Genomic DNA, 21,357 nt, shown 5'->3' on the forward strand with positions numbered 1-21,357 from the left:
TTTTTTCATTACAGTTTCTAAATTTTTTGATAAATTTTGAATTCATATTTAATTATATAATTATTCTAAGCTCAGATATTTATATTTATATTTACATTTATATTCTTCCTCATTAATCCCACAACAAAGAGAATTCTAGAAATCCTATCCCAAAATCATGTTTAACAAATTCTGAAAAACTTATTCCGAAATATTTCCATACCACGCATTCCTCTTATGAAGGGTAAAATAATCATTCTAAAAATTAGGGGTTGTAGAAAGGAAAAGACTAGTGTGATTATTTCTCTACCTATCATAGCCCAAACTCTTTGGAGGGGCCTAGGCCCAATAAGTTGCATTCTTTATTAGAGCCGAAAATGATAATTAAGTTAGAAAAATAAAAATAAAAATACCACCTGGTATTCTCGAACCAAACTTAAAGTCTTGTCTTGAAAATAAATCACGGCGTATAAATACTGTATTTGCTATAGGAAAAGTTATACTTAGTATTCCTAATATTATGTTAAATATATCTCTCTAGTTTTAAAATAATCTTTTATATATATATATATATATATATATATATATATATATATATATATATATATATATATATATATATATATAGATATAGCAAGTGTGATTAGTTATTGATTTAATAGAGAAAACAGAAAATCATTGTAAAACAAAAAGAATACATCATATTTTAGTTTTAAAATAAAAATTTATTATCCTTATATCCAAACAACATTCTATTTTGTAAAAAAATTAATTTTTTTATTTATGAAAAGTTCTTTATTTTTATATTTTAAAACTCTAACTTTTATTTTTCTGTAATTTTTGTTTAATTTAAGATAATATTTTTAAGTAAAAGAAGATAAGTATCATTTTGTTAAAATTGTAAGAAAGAAAAAAATGAATATCATTTATTAAAAATATAAAGAAGTTAATTATTTAATAACTAGAAAGAACATGGACATAATTTTATTAAAAAATGTAAGAAAAGTATTTATGTATATAATTGAGAGAAAAACTTTAATTATGATTGAAAAAAAATATATTTTTATTTGAAATAAATAATTATTACAAAAATAATTATACCATTGAAATTGAAGTTATCTAAGTATGTAAAAATTATTATATAATTGTTTTATTACAAAAATATTTTATTCTTAAAAGAATTAAACAAAAGTACCTAAGTATTTCGACTAAGGAGAAGTATCCTAGAATTCATATCAGAATAACAATATCATATACAGAAAGTTGCAGGTTGTGTTCTCACCAAACCTTTTTTAATTTAATTTTTCTAACATACATGATACGAAATTTCCAAACCATGAAATATTTTTTTATTAGTAGGAATTTTGTTCAAGCGTGATTCTTCAATATTATACAATTTAAAGTCATTAGAAAGAAGAAGTAATATTTGTGACAATAAAATATTTTTAAACGCTATCATCTAAATATTTCCAAAATTTACCATCGTTTATAAGAAATGATGTCTACCATGGATTGGGGTATTTACTCATATACACACTCGAGAATGACAAAATAAAACAAACATATCCAAAAGATAAATCATCCAAACGAAGGAGAAAAGTAGTTCATACACATCCAAAATCCAAATCCAAAAGATAAATAAATTGTAACCCACCAAATGCATCACTATTCAAAACAAACAACATCACTACTATATAACCAGATTTTGAATGTGAGCAATCTTTTCCCAATCCTCACTTCCTTTCTGGTAACGTTGTTTGAGCAAAGGACAATTGATTATATGAAGATCTGAAATTGATTTGGGAAGACCCTCCTCTGGTAAGCATTGGAGGTTGGGACAGATAGAAAGAGTCAATGATTTAAGAGATGAGAGTTGAGAAACCTCGTAATCCAATTTTTCTAGATTTGGACAATCACGGATGTATAGTTCAGTAAGAGAGAGTGGAAACACACCTTCATCACTAAAACATTCTACATCCACTTTTTCAATGGACAATCTTCTGAGAGAAGGATTGTCTCTGAATGCTCCTTTCAGTGAGCCAACAAGTAGTCTGGAGCAATTCTTGAGTTTCATAAATTTTAAATTTGATGGCAAACCTCCCTCAGGAAACGACTCAAGTTTTGGACAGTCTCCTATGTGTAGCTCATTGAGAGATGGAAGCAATGTATGCATGTTTGCAGGCAGTGATTCAAATTTAGGGCACTCTACGATTGTCATACCCTCGAGATGATTGTGAACATGATCCTGTGAAATCATCTCCAGATTAGGAAACCTACCAAGATACAACTTCCTGAGTCTTGGGAGGGAATCCAATGGAAAGATCCTTAGAGAGACACAATAATCACTTATTGACATCCAATTAATGCTCAAATATTCAATAGTGTCAGACCAAACTATTTCCAGCAATGGTGCTATCAAGAATTGCTCTTGATACTTTGAAAACATCAAATTCATCTGAAACACAAACCCATGCTTTGACATCAAATTTAGCCTCGTTTATCCTTGGGTCATTGAATACATGTTGGGCAAGTGTAGTTTTACCCAGCCCGCCCATTCCCACAATAGAAAGTATTGATTGCTGGTTAGAATTGTTGGTGTCAGATATCAGCCAGTCAACGATCTGTTTTTTATCATCATCTCTGCCATAAATATCAGTTCCAACGACCAACGATGTTGTTTGTGATTTCTGTGGCAGTTCATTGCTCAACCCAGATCTAACACCGCTAGCAGTTTTCAATCTTAGAGCACCCTTTTGGTTTGAGAGAAATTCTAAGATTTCAAGGATTTCTTCCATCCTAGACTCAATTTCCTTGTTATGAGAACTAATTGAAGAAGATTTGAAGAAATTAAGTACTTTGCAAGTACAACCCGTAAAGTTTTGAGATTCAGAATCAACATCCACTTGTCTTTTGGAGAGCATTTGTATATCATCCAAGAGATCCTCTGCATCAAGGACAACATCTTTGACCTTAAGCAGCCTGTTTCTGACATGTGGGTTCGTGAACTGCTTTCCCTCTGCATCGTCGGCCAAAGAATGGATGGAATGCAACTTTGTTTCCAACTTGTATAGCAGCTTCCGATCAAGTTTTCTTGCGCGAAAGAAATCGAGAATTTGGGGAGAAGCTAGCTTTTGAAATGCAACATCAAGGAAAACAGAAAGAAGAGCACCACCAACAAGTTCTAAAGCCATGGTAAGACAATGCTGTATTAGGATTTGGCAATGACCGGGTGCAAGAGAGGTTAATGGAGTTATCAACCAGACAATAACATATTCGATAACATTTTCTTCTTCGATGCTTTGTCAAAGAATAATTTTTTAGTCTTCCCCAGATCACATACTTCAACAGCTGTATTCATTAATGATTATTATTATTATTATTATACTGCTATAACATTGAAAGATGTTATGAAATATTTAAATACACCGACTAGTAGATGTGTCGGGTGTCTTCTCCCATCCCCATCCCTTTCATGGGGAAGAGGAACTTCACCTATGGTAGGTGAGGGAGTTTCAACCAAATAACTAAATATAATATATATAATAAAAGTTTATTATATTCACGTTTTGGGTTTCAAATTACATTAGCTCTATTTCCAACCATAGCTTCGAGTGCAAGTATACACACTAATAATTTTTGAATTTTAATCATATATTTACAATAATTATTACAAAAGTTAACACTATAATTGTAATTAAATTATCAAGTTGCACAATACATTTGTATTACGTTACATTCTAAAGTGAAAACCCTTAAACCTGTACATAAACAAAAAAAAAAATGAAAGGAAGGTTATGAGTAATGCTATTTTAAACAAAAAATAAATAAATAACTTTCTGAATTTATTGAGTAAAGAGATACAACAATAAGGAAAAGTAAATCGAAATATGTTTGACAGTGTATCCAATACTTTCACATTATTCATCAATGACTCTATATATTCGTTTTTCTCTTTACATTTTGAACACTTTTAAAAATAAAGTTTTAAGCTGCGAAATGGACAGCATCCCAAATACGGTGATTGATTCCAATGATATTACTGAATGGACTTATAATAGGAACATTTATTTCATATGTCAAGACAAACGAATGCAGTGATCGATCTTAATTATGTCACTCAATGAAATTTGAAGCTCTGATAGTGTTTTAAGGACAATTTAAAATCTTAAAAAAAGTTCATATATCTTTCAATTTAAAATATTAAAATAATAAATTTATAAATTGTCGTTATTATAAATTGTTTATTGTTCTTGTAACTTAAATTCTTAACATTTCATCTATATATTAATCTCACCGTCTAATAAAAAACTGTTTATTATTGTTGTGATTGACGTGAATGAAATGTACTAATCATATTTTTGTACATTTGTGTAGGGCACCGCTCTTAATCTAATAGTTTGATACGATGTGATCCACGGATATGACATACGTGTGAGATACAACATGTATATGGATATATTTATTTTCAAAATAATATAGGATATGATACATAATAGATATGTGATATATGAATATTGAAAATTGTAGAATAATTATTAAAAATATAATAAATATATGATTATTATTTTGTGAATTCAAATTAAAACTATATATACTAAAGGTATCCACATAAAATATATAAATTATTGTGATTATAAAAGTACCATTACAAAAAAACTATTAAAGAATGACCAATTATTTTTGGTTACGTGTGTCGGATACGACATTTATCCGATACGTCAATATGTCTATTTTCAAAATAATAGGATACGATACGTATTAGATACGTGATATATGAATACTGAAAATTGTAAAATAATTATTAAAAACATAATAAATATACGATTGTTATTCTGTGAATCCAAATTAAAACTATATATACTAAAGCTATCCACAAAAGAAATATAAATTATTGTCATTATAAAAGTACCATTACAAGAAAACTCTTAAACAATGACTAATTATTTTTGGTTACTTGTGTCGGATATGACATGTATCCGGTACGTCGATATGTATATTTTCAAAGTAATAGGATACGATACGTAATATATACATGATATATGAAAATTGAAAATTCTAAAATAATTATTAAAAACATAACAAATATATGATTGTTATTTTGTGAATTAAAATTAAAATTATATATATACTAAAGCTATCCACATAAAAAATATAAATTACTGTCATTATAAAAATACCATTACAAGGAAACTCTTAAATAATGACCAATTATTTTTTGTAGCAAAAATCTGATAGTTAATGTTAGTGATCAATTTAAAAACCAATTATTTTGGTAGTCAAAACCTTGTTAGTTAATGCTAGTGATCAATTAAGTAATCAATTCATAATAAAAATTATTTTAATTATTAATTTAAAGACCAATTATATATTTTTGAATTATTTTAGTTGCCAATGATTTTTAGTTTTTAAATTGGTACCTAAATTGGTTACTATATAGTGATTAGTTACTTTTTGTCACTTAAATGAGTCATTATTCAGATATTTTCTTTTAGTGTACTACGAATTTATAAATTAGATATTTCATTAATAAGTATTGATTAATTATCTTAAAATATTGAATACGAATATGTGTCAAACACGGATACGAGACCCAAGTTGAAGTATCAGTACATCGTAGATATGATGTAGTACAAAATTAATTTTGAAAAAGTGAACCTACCATGCACAATATTTGGTTATTTTACAGTTTATTTGTGATTATGGCTGTGAGTTCCACTTTCACACGTTATATATGGTTGGCATTTGGCATATCGTTACTAAAAAAACTCATATTTCCTATAATTTTTTTTTAAATTTTTTTTTAGGAAATACTTATAAATTTTGTTATGAAAAAAAAATTGTGGGAAATTGCTGCCAATTTTTTTGCAAAATATTTCGTATAAAACACTTTTCACAACAATTTTTGTAAGAAATACTTACGAATTTTATAATTTTGTAGAAAATAATTACCCACGAAGGAATTACCTGCCAATTAAGATTCTTAGAAAAGATAACAAGAAAAAAAAATTTCTTGCAAATTTTTTTATCAAATTTGCAAGAAAAAAATCTCATGCAATATGAAAATGTTTAGTAGTGTATGTGAACAAGTCGACAGACCATTATTTTATGAGAACATTTAAATCTTACTATTATTTTAAATGTTACAAATAATTATACTATGTAATCAAATCAATTTGTTAACTTTTATGTTATACCGTTTTAAGAATTAAAAAATATTCATTAACTTTATTAATTGATCAAAAGATTTAAACATTGTGTACATTAACTTAAATTTTGAGACACATTATATCTTCCAATCACTAGTTTATCTATTTTTTTTTCTTGAAAGATCTTTTTTTTCTGTTTCAATATAATTTTAGTTTAAAATTATTGAAAATTTCATGTCAATTAAAAATAACATAAATTTAGATGAATATAAACCTGATCTTGATTTCGTAAAAATGAGTTAAATTTAGTATGAACTTTATAAAATGGTATATGAGTACTCATGTTTATCCTAATAATAAACTGATTTCGTAAAAAATGAATTAAATTTCGTATGAACTTTATAAAATGATATATGAGTACTCGATGTTTATCCTAATAATATTTATTATTTATTAAGTTTATTTTATCATTCATTATTATAACATATTATTAGATCATTATTTAGTATCGTGCTCAAGAGATGTATTTTTAGAGCAAGCAATTATTCAATCAAAAGTTATATGCATTAAAAAAACGAACCTTGGAATTCAGAAATCAAAAGTTATTTGCAAATGCTAATTTTTGTTTATAACATTTTAAGTTTAACTTCATTTTTATCTTATTCCATATGCTAACACCTTTCTTATTTACAAATTATGAAGGTTTGAGTTTTGAAATTGCATGTGCTCATTCAATCAGTTCTATAAAATATATTTGTTTGTTCTGATTCCATGAAACCTTATTTTAAGCATACATTCTGCTGTAGAGCCACCACATTCTCGATCCTGTCCTTCTACATAAATATACTTCATTTTTTATGTATTTATGTTTTTGCATTCAAGACTCCTAGGTGATTTATATTTTTTCCACTGTATTATTTAATGAATCATCTCTTTGTTTTTAGATTTGGGATATTATATATATATATATAGTCTTTTTTTTTCTTATCATACTAACTATATTTAAATTTTGAGTTTTTAATTTTTTTTGAGTAGTAATTATGTTGAAGCGTGATTATTGAATATAAGTATATACAATTTAAAGTCTTTAGAAAAGAGATGTAAAATTTATGATAATACAATTTTTTTTTAAACAGCATCATCTAATTATGTTTAAAATATACCACCATATCCTCACATATACACTGACAATAAATAATAAATCATGCTTTTATATAAATATATATTGACGTCCCTTCTCTCCTTTTTTTTCTCTAAGTTGTTGGCTGTGCTCTCCACTTTTAATTGTAAAGCTAATAGTCTATAAAGAGAGAGAGAGGCTTAATAATTATGATGCTAAAATAAATTGATGGAATGGGAGAATGAATTGTTAGAAGCTTTATGCAGGAGTACCAACAAAGGAGAAAAATAGTTGATACATATTCAAAAACAAAATAAATTGTTGCCCAACAAATGCATCACTATTTAAAACAAACCCATCACTCCAGTATATACAAGCGTTGAATGTGAGAAATTTTTTCCCAGTCTTCGCCTCTTTCTTTTTGGCAACGTTGTTTCAGCAAAGGACAACTACTTATGTAAAGATAGGAAATTGATTTGGGAAGACCTTGCTTTGGTAAGTATTGGAGGTTGGGACACTTATTAAGAGTCAATGATTGGAGAGATGAGAGTCGAGAAACCTCGTAATCCAATTTTTCTAGATTTGGACAATCACGGATGTATAATTCAGTAAGAGAGAGTGGAAACACACCTTCATCACTAAAACATTCTACATCCACTTTTTCAATGAACAATCTTTCGAGAGAAGGAATGTCTCTGAATGCTCCTTTCAGAGAGTCAACAAGTAGTCTAGAGAAATTATTGGAGTTATAATCTTTAGATTTGACGGCAAACCTCCCTCAATGAACGGCTCAAGTTTTGGACAGTGTTCTATGTCTAGGTCATTAAGAGATGGAAGTAACATATGCATGTTTGCAGGCAATGATTCAAATTTAGGGCACTTTTTGATTCTCATACGCTCGAGATGATTGTGAATATGATCCACTGAAATCATCTGCAGATTAGGAAACCCAATGAGTTCAAGCCTTTTGAGTGTTGGGAAGAAATCCAATGGAAAGATCCTTAGAGAGACACAATCATCACTTATTGACTTCCAGGAAATGTACAAATATTCAATAGTGTTAGACCAACCAATTTCCAGGAATGATCCTTCCATTGTGAGACTATTTATGGTAGCCCAATCCAAATGCAGCTTTCCATAATCATATAGATGTAAATATAGAGCCCTGGGAGCGGAAGCCTCAAGTTGATGACAGTCTCTAATATATAGTGTTTTCAAAGGAATAAGTTGCTTTGGCAGCTCTCCTTTCAGCTTAGGACATGAAGTTATAGTAAGATGTTGTAGACGTGGAAAAACACCTGCTTTGCATTCCCATTTTTTCCATTGTCGCATATGGGAGAATACCAAACTTTGTAGAGACTTAAATGAACAAGAGTTGCTCCCATAAAAATCAGCATCAATACTCACTATCCCATCAAGTCCATCAATACTCAAGTACTCAAGAAATGGTAAAAGTCCAAGGGGAGGTAAACGTTCACAAGATTTACATCCATTCAACTCTAAGGACACCAGGTACGGTAATGAATGTAACCAGTTTGGAAATTGTTTCCCACCATATTCTAAGATTGCCAACTCTTTTAAGTTTTCGGAAGGTTGCAGATTCTTAATTACCTCCTCTTCTTTCTTCGAATCAATAGAGTCCCTATTTCGTCTCCATTGCAGCTTTAGCTTTACAAGGAGTGTTTTATTCTTCAAATATGCTTCTGATGCATCCACTGAATTTTCAATATTCTGTAGTTCCCCAATTGATAGACTTCCATCAAGGTTGAGCTCTCCTAGCTGTTGAATACCAAACTCCTTGCCATGGTCAATATTAAAGGATTCCATGAGTACTATAAGATTCTTTAATTTCCCTAAACCCATTGGCATCTTTTTCACATTATTCGCTATCAATTCAAGGCGACACAAACTGGTGAGTAAATGCAAATTTGAAGGCAACTCCTCCAAATACATACAATAGTTCAACTTCAGTATTTGCAAGTGGGAGAGTGAACATATCTTTTTAGAAAGTGTTTTGAGTGTAGTAGATGAGAGGTCTAAGAGTCGGAGATGCTTAAGATTGCCAATAGAGTCAGGCAACTCTTTAATGTCAGAACAATGAGACAGAGATAAAATTCGTAAAAGCCTAAACTTGGATAATAATTCATGTATCGACATATTGACACCCCAAAAGGCGCAAAAATCCATTCTCCTATCTGTCGGCATAAATGTACGCAACTTTTCTATGTTGCATGGGGTTTCAAACCCATCAAAATATCGATTGTGTCCAAGTTCAACTGAATAATGACGAGTTTCTTTTTGTATCTTCTCTTCTTGATCAACTTCCCACCTAAAGTATATGCCTCCACTAACATACTTTGCCAAATCATTTAGAAGGTCATGCATCACAAATACATCTTCCTTTTTACCTGATTGTTGGAAGAAGGATCTTGATAGTAGATCATTGAAGTATTGTTGGCAAACTTTTTCTGAAGGGCAGTGTAGGAGATTTTCAGTCATCCACAAGTGCATCAAATGCTCCTTCTTAAACTTACAATCCTTGGGCAACAAAGCACAGTAAACAAAGCAGGCCTTCAGATGGGAAGGAAGGTGGATATAGCTCACAGCTAAAGCAGGGATAATATCACAACGCTCTTGTGAAAATTCCCATATTTCGCTTTGGAACACACTTTCCCACTCTGAAACAGATGATTTGTTGTATAATAGACTTCCCATTGCTTTCAATGCAAGGGGTAGTCCTTTACATCTTTTAACAATCTTCATGCCAATCTCCCTACACTCTGGATTTGGTTGAGTATCATCATCTCGAAATGCACATTTAGAAAACAACTTCCAACAATCATCTTTTGGTAATTGCTCTAGGGAGTGAACTTCTGACCGCATGGTAGAAACAACTTCCTTACTACGTGTAGTGACTAGAATCTTACTCCCTTGGACTCCAAACATGAGGGGCTTCTGCACTTCTTCCCAATTACGTTGGTTCTCGTTCCAAACGTCATCCAAAACGAGAAGAAATTTCTTCTTAGTCAATTTTTCTTGTAATCTTGTGTGGACCATCTCTAAATCTCTACTATCATCAGTTGATCTAGTGACAGCCTCAAGAATTGCTCTTGATACTTTAAAAACATCAAATTCATCTGAAACACAAACCCAAACTTTGACATCAAATTTAGCCTCGTTTATCCTTGGGTCATTGAATACATGTTGGGCAAGTGTGGTCTTACCCAGCCCACCCATTCCCACAATAGAAAGTATTGATGGCTGGTTAGAATTGTTGGTGTCAGATATCAGCCAGTCAACGATATGTTTTTTATCATCATCTCTGCCATAAATATCAGTTCCAACAACCAACGATGTTGTTTGTGATTTCTGTGGCAGTTCATTGCTCAACCCAGATCTAACACCGCTAGTTGTTTTCAATCCTAGAGCACCCTTTTGGCATGAGAGAAATTCTAAGACTTCAAGGATTTGTTCCATCCTAAACTCAATTTCCTTGTTATGGGAACTAATAGAAGAAGATTTGAAGAAATTGAATACCTTGCAAGTACAGCCCGTAAAGACTTGAGATTCAGTTTCATCATCCAATTCTCTTTTGGAGAGCATTTGTATATCATCCAAGAGATCCTCTGCGTCAAGGACAGCATTTTTGACCTTAAGCAACCAGCTTCTGACATGTGGATCAGTGAACTGCTTTCGCTCTGCATCATCAGCCAGAGAATGGATGGAGTGCAGCTTTGTTTCCAACTTGAATAGCAGCTTTTGATCAAGCTTTCTTACACGAAAGAAATCGAGAATTTGAGGGGAAGCTAACTTCTGGAATGCAACCTGAAGAAAAGCAGAAAGAAGTGCACCACCGACAAATTCTAAGGCCATGGTAAAACAAGCACGAAGGGATTCACGATCTGTATTAGCTTTTGCGAATGACTCAGTGCGATACAGCGTCAATCAATAATTGATCACAGACTTTAACAGCTGTATTCCATTTATGAATGAGTGGCTATCATTTAAATTAAGAGATATATTGAAGACCATGTTAAAATCTTTTATTTTATTTCTTCATATATCAACTTTTATGTGATTTTTTTGGCTCTGCACTGTATTATATATAATAATAAAATAGATTAACAAGTTGAACATAAAAGAAAAGAAAATAATTAATCACATATAATATATATAGTATATACAATATATGGAAACTAAATAGTTTATTATCTGACGAATCATATATTTTATAAAGACAAAGGTCACTAAGTATTGTTAAAATGACATGTCTTCGACCATTTTTTTCAACAAATTAAAGGGATAATCATTTGATGAAGAATAGAAATGGAAAAGTCACCTTCATTTGGTTCTATTGATCGTGTCTGTTGCCCATCATTCACTGGAATAATCTACACATTAAACATCCAAAATGTAAAATTCCACGAGCATTCGAGCATATAAGGTCCATATCACTGCTATTACAAGAAAACTTTTGAAAAAAATAATAATTACTTACTATAGTAATTAATTTATATACTAATTTATAAATTAAAATTTATTAATAACTAAAATAATTTTAAAATTATGTCTAAATCTATAACGATATGAGAAAAACAAAATTCACTGAATTTACTTCTCTATCCCTTCTTAAAATTTTGACAGCGGTCCAAATAGATGGATTTTAAGTCATTTTCAATTTTTGTTTTCTTTAAATACTCATTCTAATATTGTGACGCCTGTTCTTATTCTTAGATGTGGCTTTCTTGTCATTCTCAATATTTTTTAATCAATAGACCATTTTATCCTCACCTTAATGTTTCTGATGCCACTATTTGCAGTGGTATTTCTGTATTTTAATGTTTGGCACTTCTCTCCCTTCTCCGCATTTGATATCACTGCACTCAATGGACAAGAAGAAAGTAATTGATGGGCGTGCTCAACTTAGTTTCCCGCTCCTTCTTCCTTTTTTTCCATAACTTATGCTTCTTATTCGTCTCATATAAGATTCAGGTTTAGGTTTTTTTAACCCATTTTGTATTTCGTATTCTTCTCCTTATTTTCTATTTCTGTTGGTGTTTTGCTTCTTATTCATTCGACATAAGGTTCATGTTAGATTTTTTTCAACCCATTTTATTTTTCGTGTTCTTCTTCTTATTTTTGTTGGTGTTCTTCTCCTTATTTTCATGCGAGGTTGAAACTTAAGCACCGTTTAGTCAATGTTCTTTCAAAAGGTATTAATTTTGGTCCTTAAAATCTATCCTAAGTGGCTAACGGTGTTCCAATTCAGTATCTATCATGACACGTGTACTGACACATATGTGATACGTGTTATATTATTTTTAATTGAAAATTTGAATTTTGAAAGTGAAGGCTGCGTTTTAATTATTGACTTTTTAGAGTGTTTTTTCTTCCAAAAAAAGAGAGCTAGGGGCTTCTTAGAAAAGCTTCTCCATCTTCGTTTTCTCCTTCTTCGTCAAAACATAAAGAGACTAGGGGTAGGGGGGTGTGGCAGCTAGGTCATAATGGGAAACGCCAAATTAGGGATCGGAAATGAGGGAAAGCCATGACCTGGAAACACACTTGAAACACAAAAGGGATTTCATTGACAATCTCAGAAGAATTTCTCTGATCACTTCCAGAAGAAGAAGAGTGTGGTTGTTCATCATCTCCAAATTCGTATCCCAATTCCATAACCCTCCAATCACGCACAACCTAAGCAAGAACAACAAAACACATACAAAAGAGCCAACACAGATTCATTTTCATCACAAAGGATAAGCTTTTCTGAGAAGTCCCTAGGCTCTATTTGAAGAAAAACCTCCTAAAAAGTCATTAATTAAAACGCAGCCTCCATTTTCAAAATTTAAATTTTTAATTAAAAATAACACGTGTTACATATGTGTAGATACACATGTCATAGTAGGGATGCTGAAGCTGAAGTGCAACACTGTTAACCACTTAGGATAGATTTTAAAGATGTTTAGAAAATAAAGATCAAAATTAATACTTTTAAGAGAATAAGAATATGGTGATTAAGTTTCCATCGGGGACTATTTTCAATTTTACCTAATTTGACCTAATACTTCAAAGATAAAAATATATTTTTTTCTATTATTTTAAATATGTCTCTCTAATTTCAAAATACTGTTTTTTGTGCTTAGTTATTGATTTAGAAGACAAAAAAAGAGAAAATCGTTGTAAAACAAAAAATAAAAATACATCATATTTTTATTTTAAAATAAAATTTCATTATCCTTATATTCAAACGACATTTTATTTTGTAAAAAATAATTATTTATGGAAATTTCTTTACTTTTATATTTAAAAATATTAGTTTTATTTTTTTATAGTTTTATTTAAGTTAATATAATACTTTTAAATAAAAGAAGGAAGATAAATGTCATTTTATTAAAATTATAAGAAAAAACGAATATCATTTATTAAAACTATAAAGAAGTTAATTATTTAAAAATTAGAAAGAACATGGACACAGTTTTATAAAAAATGTAAGAAAGATATATAATTATCTTTTTTAATATATATTGGAGGGTGTGAGTGTAGTCAATCATAATCTTATAAGAGTTAAGCGTATTATTTTCTTTGATTATATAGATTATAATTGAAAGAAAAACTTTATTTGTGATTGAAAAATGTATATGTTTTTATTTCAAATAAATTATTATTTCAAAAATAATTGTAGCATTGAAATTGGAGTTATCTAAATATGCTAAAAAAACAATTAATTATTTTATCAGAAAAATACTTTTTTTCTTAAAAGAATTAAACAAATGTACCTTTGTCTTTCGAGTAAGAAGAAGTATCCCATAATTCATATCAGAATAACAATATCAGTATACAGAAAGTTGCAAGGTTGTGTTCTTCACCAAACTATATGTTCAAGCGTGATTATTGAATATAACTTATACAATTTAAATTAATTAGAAAAAAGAAGTAAAATTTGTGACATTACAATTTTTTTAAACAATATCAGTAATTATATTTAAAATTTATCACCATATCTAAAGAAATGATGTTTACCATGGTTTCGGATATATCCTCATGAAATGGTTATATCAGAAGGGCGCAGCAAAAGTATTGAGAGAAAGGAAGGTTTGAATATATGCATCATGATCATGAGCATGTAAGAGAAAGAAATATATATAAGAAACACGTCTAAACATCCAAATCCAAAAGAAAGAGAAAAGTAGTTCATATACACGTACAACAAATAGATCAACAAATAGATCGATAATTGTAACCTACCAAATGCATCACTATTCAAAACAAACACGTCACCGGTGTATGCTTAGGTGTTGAATGTGAGTGATTTTTTTTCTGTCTTCGCCTCCTTTTCGGCAACGCTGTTTCAGCAAAGGACAATCACTTATGAGAAGATGTGAAATTGATTTTGGAAGGCCTTCTTCTGGTAAGCATCGAAGGTTGGGGCAGTTTTCAAGACGTAATGATTGGAGAGATGAGAGTTGATAAAGACCCTTATAGTCCAGTTTTTCTAGATTTGGACAATCACGCATGATTAGTTCAGTAAGAGAGAGTGGAAGCAAACCTTCATCAGGAAAACATTTTGTATCAACTTTTTCAATGGACAATCTTCTGAGAGAAGGATTGTCTCTGAATGCTCCTTTCAGTGAGCCAACAAGTAGTCTAGAGCAACTCAGTGTCATAACTTTTAGATTTGATGGCAAACCTCCCTCAGGAAACCACTCATGTTTTGGACAGTCTCTTATGTGTAGCTCATTGAGAGATGGAAGCAACATATGCATGTTCGCAGGCAATGATTCAAATTTAGGACACTTTTCCATTGTCATACCCCCGAGATGATTATGAACATGATCCTGTGAAATCATCTCCAGATTAGGAAACCCACTGAGATACAATTTCCTGAGTGTTGGGAAATGGCAAAAGTCCAAGGGGAGGTAAACGTTCACAAGATTTACATCTATACAATCTTAAGGACACCAAGTTCGGTAATGAATATAACCAGTTTGAAAATTGTTTCCCACCATAGTAAAAGATTGACAACTCCTTTAAGTTTTCGGAAGGTTGCAGATTCTTAATTACCTCCTCTTCTTTCTTCGAATCAATAGAGTCCATATTCCATCTCCATTGCAACTCTAGCTTCACAAGGAGTCTTTTATTCTTCAAATATGCTTCTGATGCATCCAATGAATTTTCAATATGTTGTAGGTCCCTAATTGATAGACTTCCATCAAGGTTGAGCTCTCCTAGCTGTTGAATACCGAACTCCCTATCATGGCCAACATAAAAGGATTCCATGACTACTTTAAGATTCTTCAGTTTTCCCAAACCTGATGGCAACTTTCCCACATCAGTATATATCAATTCAAGGCGACACAAATTGGTGAGTAAATGAAAATTTGAAGGCAACTCCTTTAAATAGTTACAAAAGTTCAACTTCAATATTTGCAAATGGGAGAGTGAACATATCTTTTCAGAAACTTTCTTTAGTTTAGTATATGAGAGGTCTAACATTCGAAGATGTTCAAGATTGCCAACAGAGTCAGGCAACTCTTTAATGTTAGAACAATGAGACAAAGTTAAAATTCGTAAAAGCCTAAACTTGGAGAAAAATTCATCTATCGACATATTGACACCCCAATCGCCGAAAGAATAACTTGTTCTACCTGTCGACATAAATGTACGTAACCTTTCTGTGTTGCATGAGGTTCCAAACCCATCAAAATATTGATTGTATCCAAGTTCAACTGAAAAATGACGAGTTACTTTTTGTATCTTCTCTTCTTGATCAACTTCCCACCTAAAGTATATGTCTCCACCAACATACTTTGCCAAATCATTTAGAAGGTCACGCATCACAAATACTTCTTCCTTTTCACCTGATTGTTGGAAGAAGGATCTTGATAGTAGAGCATTGAAGTATTGTTGGCAAACTTTTGCTGAAGGATAGTGTAGGAGATTTTCAGGCATCCACAAGTGCAGCAAATGCTCCTTCTTAAACTCACAATCCTTGGGAAACAGGGCACAATAAGCAAAGCAGACCTTCAGATGGGAAGGAAGATGGATATAGCTCACTGCTAAAGCTGGGATAATATCACAACGCTCTTGTGAAAATTCCCATATTTCGCTTTGGAACGCACTTTCCCACTCTGAAACAGATGATTTGTTGTATAATAAACTGCCCATTGTTTTCAATGCTAGAGGTAGTCCTTTACATTTTTCAACTATCTTCTTGCCAATCTCCGTGCACTCTGGATTTTGTTGAGTATCATCGTCTTTAAAAGCATATTTAACAAATAAGTTCCAGCAATCATCTTCTTGCAATTGCTTTAGGGAGTGAACTTCTGACCGCATAGTAGAAGCAACTTCCTTGCTACGTGTGGTCACAACAATCTTACTCCCTTGGACTCCAAACATTAGAGGCTTCTGCAGTTCTTCCCATTTAGGCTTGTTTTCGTACCAAAGGTCGTCCAAAACAAGAAGAAATTTCTTCTGAGTCAATTCTTCTTTCAATCTTTTGTGGACCATCTCTAGATCTCTACTATCATCAGTTGATTCAGTAACAGCCTCAAGAATTGCTCTTGATACTTTGAAAACATCAAATTCGTCTGAAACACAAACCCAGGCTTTGACATCAAATTTAGCCTCGTTTATCCTTGGGTCATTGAATACATGTTGGGCAAGTGTAGTCTTACCCAGCCCGCCCATTCCCACAATAGAAAGTATTGATGGCTGGTTAGGATTGTTGTTGTCGGATATCAGCCATTCAACTATATGTTTTTTATCATCATCTCTGCCATAAATATCAGTTCCAACAACCAACGATGTTGTTTGTGATTTCTGTGGCAGTTCATTGCCCAACCCAGATCCAACAGCCCTACCTGTTTTCAATCCTAGATTACCCCTTTGACTTAAGAGAGTATCTAGTTTGTCAAGGACTTCTTGCATCCTAGCTCAATTTCCTTATTATAGGAAGTAATAGGAGAAGATTTGAAGAAATTGAGTACCTTGAACGTACAACATGCAGAGGTTTGAGATTCAGAATCAGCATCTACTTGTCTTTTGTAGAGCATTTGTATATCATCAGAGAGATCCTCTGCATCAAGGACAGCATCTTTGACCTCAAGCAACCAGTTTCTGACATGTGGATTCGTGAACTGCTTTCTCTCTGCATCATCAGCCAGAGAATGGTTGGAGTTCAGCTTGGTTTTCAAATTGTTCAACAACTTCTCATCAAGCTTTCTTGCACGAAAGAAATCGAGAATTTGGGAAGAAGCTAACTTCTTGAATGCAACATCAAGGAAAACAGAAAGAAGAGCACCACCAACAAGTTCTAATGCCATGGTAAGAGACAATGATGAGTGGATTGAAGTGCTGTATTAGGTTTTGGCAATGACTCAGTGCAAGAGAGGTTAATGAGTAATGAAACGGTGAATAACATATTTCATTCACATTTTCTTCTTCTTCGATGTTTGGTGAAAGAATAATTTTTTAGTGTTCCCCAGATCACGAACTTCAACGGCTGTATTCATTAATGAATATTATTATTATTATTATTATCTGAAAGAGTGAATTGTAGACTCCTATAACTATGAAACATGTTAAGAAATATTTAAATACGCCGACTACTAGATGTGTCGGGACTCGGGTGTCTTCTCCCATCCCTTCGATGGATAAGAGGAACTTCACATATGGAAGGTGAGGGAGCTTGAACCAAAAATGTAAATAATATATATATATATATATATATATATATATATATATATATATATATATATATATATATATATATATTTTGATGTTTTGGGTTTCAAATTACATTAGCTCTATTTCCAACTATAACTTCAAGTGCTGTATGAATTCCAAGTACACACTTATAAATTTTGAAATTTTATCATATATTTTAAAAACAATTATTACAAAAGTCAAGCTAATAATGTAATTAAATGATCAAGTTGCACAATACATTTGCATTAGTTTATTAAAAGGTTTAGTTTGTGGTGATGGGAATAAATACGGACAGCTTTGTTATGATAAATAAAAACTACCCATGTGTTATATATGTCACATTTTAAAATGAAAACCCTTAAAACTGTCCATAATTTACAGTCCAATGATTAGAGTTTGACAAAAAGAAATGAAAGGAAGGTTCTGATTAAAACTATTCTAAACAAAAAAAAAATTAATTTTATGAATTTATTGAGTAATGATCTTATTTGTCCTGATCAGTAAAAGACTATTTATTGACGAGATATAACACTAAACAATCTAAATAAATATACACCAATTATTGACTCAATTTTTAATTTAAAATTTTAAAAAATAAATATAACAAAGACGGTACTTTTATTTTTAAAGGTAAAAGATATTTTTAGTATAATAAATATTGAAAAATTATCTTAATATAATAAAAAATTTCATCGTGGTACTGATATATATGTCGAACCATTCATTTTAAAAATAATAAAATATGATATGTGATATATTAATATTGAAAAATGTATAATAATTCTTAAAAATATAATAAATATATGATTGTTATTGAATGAATTCAAATTAAAATCATATATACTAAAGTTGTCAACATAAAAAATATAAATTATTATCATCATAAAAACATTATTGTTTTATAAATAAAATATTTCATTGATAAATATAAAAAAGAGTATTATAAAGTATCATATATAGATATATTGAACACGGATACCACGTCACTCAAGTTGAAGTATTAGTGCATTAGGTTATGATTGAAAAATGTATACATTTTTATTTGAAATAAATAATTATTACAAAAATAGTTATACCATTAAAATTGAAGTTATCTAAATATGTAAAAAAATATTAAATAATTATTTTATCCCAAAAATATTTTATTCTTAAGAGAATTAAACAAATGTCCCTATGTATTTCGACTAAGGAGAAGTATCCCAGAATTCATATCAGAATAACAATATCAGTATACAGAAAGTTGTAGGTTGTGTTCTTGACAAACTTTTTCAATTTGATTTTTCCGACATATATAATAAAAAATTCCCAACCATGAATAGTTTTTTTATTAGTAGTAATTATGTTCAAGCGTGATTATTGAATATAACTATATACAATTTAAAGTCATTAGAAAAGTGAAGTAAAAGTTGTGACAATACAATTTTTTTTTTAAACAGTATAATCTAAATATGTTTAAAATTTACAATGCTTTATAAGAAATGATGTTTACTCATTTATACACTCGAGAATGATAATAAATGATACAATACAATGGTTCTAACAGGGGACAGTAAAAGTATTGAGAGGAAGGAACGTTTAAATAGATACATAATGAGCATCTAGGAGAAAATTATATATATATATATATATATATATATATATATTATGATGATATTTTTTAAATTTTGACATATGTGAATTCTAAACAAATAAGATGTCATCATTTGATATTTCAAAGCATCTAATGGTCTTTCAATTCATACATCTGTATTGAAAAATAGCTCCATGCCTTTCACTATGGTTATTCATGCTATAAATATTGCCAGGAATATTTACAATAATTACTATTCATGTAATATAGATATCCAAAAGATTTTATAGATATACAAATGATTCGTTCATATGAAAATTTGACAGATCTGTTCATAAAGTTTGTGTGAAAAAAAATTTTTGAGTAAAAATTTACAAGTTTGGACTCTGTTATCTTAACTTAATGAGGGGCAGAATTAGAATATCGATGAATAATATTATATTAAAGAATACAAAATGTTGTGTGCAACTAATGCGGAAAAAGGAATAAAAGCTTCAAACCCTTACTTTCTAAACTTTTATAACTTTGATGGTATAATATACAATGGAAAAGAGCAAATTTGATGACCCAAAGCATAAAGTACATGTGAAATTTAAAATTTATAGAATTATGTGCCCATGGTAAAATATGTTATAATAAATTGTTGTCAATTATATGTGATTACAATATCAAAATTTATGCAACAATTATAAATTAATTGACAAATGGAACGCATCTATAAAAATATTTGACCATGTAAATATCTCATCTTATTCAACATATCACATATTTGAGAAATTTTCAGCATTCTCTCATTTGGTCCATTTATCCCATTATCAATCAATATAAGAAACTAAAAAATACAAGGATCATGATGACATGTCCTCCAAAAGTAAGTATTATCTCTCATGTATCACAATATATCAAGTCTTTCATCAAATTTTCTTAACTATAATGAGTAAACCATATGTTTAATCGGGGTCAAATGAAATTTCTTAAAATAAATAAATATGTGCATAACAAAATGATAAAAAGTCGAAAAAGAGTTTTACCAAAGTAAAAATAATGATTGTCATAACATAGAACTAAGTACCATTCACGCTAAATGATCCTTAAAATTCTTTAATGACATGCCTTTAATAAAAGGATCGACAATCATCAACTCAGTTCTACTATGCTCAATACCACAAATTAAAGTCATATATAAAACTCTTCAACTATATATATCATGTAATGTAGCCTCAAAATAAGAAACAAACTCGGTCTCCATACTGGATACTAGAAGTATTAATCAAATTTGCTTTTTGCTGCTTCAAAATATAGTTTCACCAATTAGCATAAAAATACTCAAATTATTTTATTTTTTACATTTTTACCCTTATAATTTTTTACAATTGAAAAAAATAAAATAATTTGAAATAATTTGAAAAGTTCTTTATTTTTATATTTTAAAACTTTAATTTTTATTTTTCTTTGAATTTTATTTAATCTAATATAATACTTTTAAATAAAAGAAGGAAGGTAAGTGTCATTTTATTAAAATTATAAGAAAAAACGAATATCATTTATTAAAAATATAAAGAAGTTAATTATTTAAAAACCAGAAAGAACATGGACATAGTTTTATTAAAATTGTAACAAAGATAATTATCTATTTTAATATCGGAGGATGTGAGCGTGGTTAGTTAATCATAATCTTACAGGGTTAAGCGTTTTTTTTCCTTTTATTATATAGATTACAATTGAAAGAAAAACTTTAGTTATGATTGAAAAATGTATATGTTTTTATTTCAAATAAATAATTATAGCATTGAAATTGAAGTTATCTAAACATGTAAAAAAAAAAAGGGTTAAAT

At 30.0% G+C, this 21,357-nt stretch overlaps 1 protein-coding gene across 1 annotated transcript; it reads right to left on the reverse strand.

Moving 5' to 3' along the window:
• Window positions 1-1,605: 1,605 nt before the first annotated feature.
• On the reverse strand, window positions 1,606-17,619 carry LOC114168581 (uncharacterized). Its single transcript, XM_085668891.1, is given in 7 exon segments — window positions 1,606-2,434; window positions 2,499-3,182; window positions 7,607-7,992; window positions 7,995-11,108; window positions 14,645-15,131; window positions 15,133-17,180; window positions 17,183-17,619. Coding segments are annotated over 7 exon segments (7,869 nt in total). The 5' UTR covers window positions 17,568-17,619; the 3' UTR covers window positions 1,606-1,669.
• Between the last annotated feature and the right edge of the window lie 3,738 nt (window positions 17,620-21,357).

The sequence above is a fragment of the Vigna unguiculata genome, chromosome 11 (genome assembly GCF_037176805.1).
Source record: "Vigna unguiculata cultivar grain cowpea cultivar isolate G323 ecotype 2 chromosome 11, ASM3717680v1, whole genome shotgun sequence".
Taxonomy (NCBI): domain Eukaryota; kingdom Viridiplantae; phylum Streptophyta; class Magnoliopsida; order Fabales; family Fabaceae; genus Vigna; species Vigna unguiculata.